Source organism: Penaeus monodon, chromosome 20 (genome assembly GCF_015228065.2).
Source record: "Penaeus monodon isolate SGIC_2016 chromosome 20, NSTDA_Pmon_1, whole genome shotgun sequence".
NCBI lineage: Eukaryota > Metazoa > Arthropoda > Malacostraca > Decapoda > Penaeidae > Penaeus > Penaeus monodon.
The window spans coordinates 17,416,968-17,418,530 of NC_051405.1; the positions used below are offsets into that span (position 1 = coordinate 17,416,968).

A 1,563-nucleotide genomic window follows, 5' to 3' on the forward strand; every position below is an offset into this window, starting at 1 on the left:
ATCCATAGATATGTTTAGCTTATCTGTCCCTGTTAACTCAATTTTCCAGTAGAGTTAATTTTTCTATTTTATGAAGTTTTGTCCTCCTAGTGTGCAGTGTAGGGAGCACATTCTGTGAAGCAATCATAAATGTTTTTAGATTATTGTTAGATATTGTATTTTTAGTATTCTTAGTGTAACTGACACCAGTGGTCCTCAATCCTTTGCAAGCTGTGAGTCACATTTGTCATTATCACTACCTTAGAGGCAGATGTAAGTAGTACTTTTAACCCCATAGATGTGGGTATCCTTTATACATGTCATGATGCTTTCAATGTTTCCACCTGGCATCAAGGGGAGTGTTATATTGTTGACAAAATTGCCATGACTATAGTGTGGGCAGCGAGTCTGCATTGGGTGAACACAATACTAGCAGTAGTCATAGTGGTACCACTTCTTTAATTCCTGAGTGGTAGGCATAGAATAGCCTGCTCAAGTGGGCAAAGTTCCACCCACCAGAGCTGTGGAACATATTGTTACACCACTTGGTATTGAAAGGTTAAAGCACGACTATTGATTTTACTCTCTTCAAGTACTTTGAATTTATTAATTGAATATGTGTAGCAAAATAGCAACACATTTTATGATCTTTAGATTCATCATAGATAAAACTTTGAAAGGAACAATCTACTTAAAGAGTCAGTGTGTTTTGCACATTGCAGATTAAATTAGTTAATCTTAGACAACATCTTCATAATTAGAGGAACTAATTTGTATTGATAATTTGCAGTTACTAGAGTTATTTAGCAAAATCTATATATAAAAAGAAATGTTATTAGCAAAACTGCTGAAAAACAACCTCTGTTGTTACTGCTTCCAAAAGATAAAGGCAATGTAGTTAAAGATACTAAAGAAATACTTTTTATCTTTGTGTAGAAGACAAAAATATAAAAGAAATGCAGAATAGCAGTTGCAGATTTACATATTTTTTATTATTGCCTTAAATGTTATTGAAATGTAGTCTGGGATTTTGTATAATCTATCAATGAGTCTTAGATATTTTATATTTTGATAGACACATGGGTTGTGATATTGACCTACAAAGTGTGTGTTTGAGACCACTGAGTTAGAGCCATTGGTATTGCTCTTAGATGTAGGTTTTTTGGTTCACAAGCAATAAGAAACTTAAGGAGGAAAGAAGAGCTTAGAAGAAAGAAAAATAACAGAGTTTTGTCTTAAAAACTACACATCACTTTGTTGTTATTTTTTCTAAAATCTTTCCTCTTTATTGGAAAGCTAGACATGTGATTAACCACCATTTTACTGCATTTTTTCACCAGAGGACAAAGATAGGAAATTTGAAGATAAAGAAGGTAAGAGATAAGGTTTCTCAAATACCATGCATCTTTTTCTTGCCTTGTCTCGGAGCTTTCAGATTTATTTTGATCTCTTGCAATGCAGTTTCTTGCCTATTATGTTGAGTAATGGCTGGAGAATGAGAGAGCTTTTATTTGCGGACCTTTTATGTGGGGATTTTAAGATATTTCATTGGAGTATATTTTGCATGATATAATGGCTTACATG

The 1,563-nt window shown here is 33.3% G+C and overlaps 1 protein-coding gene across 1 annotated transcript in view; it reads left to right on the plus strand.

Moving 5' to 3' along the window:
* Positions 1-1,563, plus strand: part of LOC119585662 (fumarate hydratase, mitochondrial-like) — a 15,606-nt gene that overhangs the window by 4,956 nt on the left and 9,087 nt on the right. The window contains 1 exon segment of the mRNA XM_037934338.1: positions 1,320-1,352. Coding sequence (XP_037790266.1) covers positions 1,320-1,352 — 33 coding nt within the window.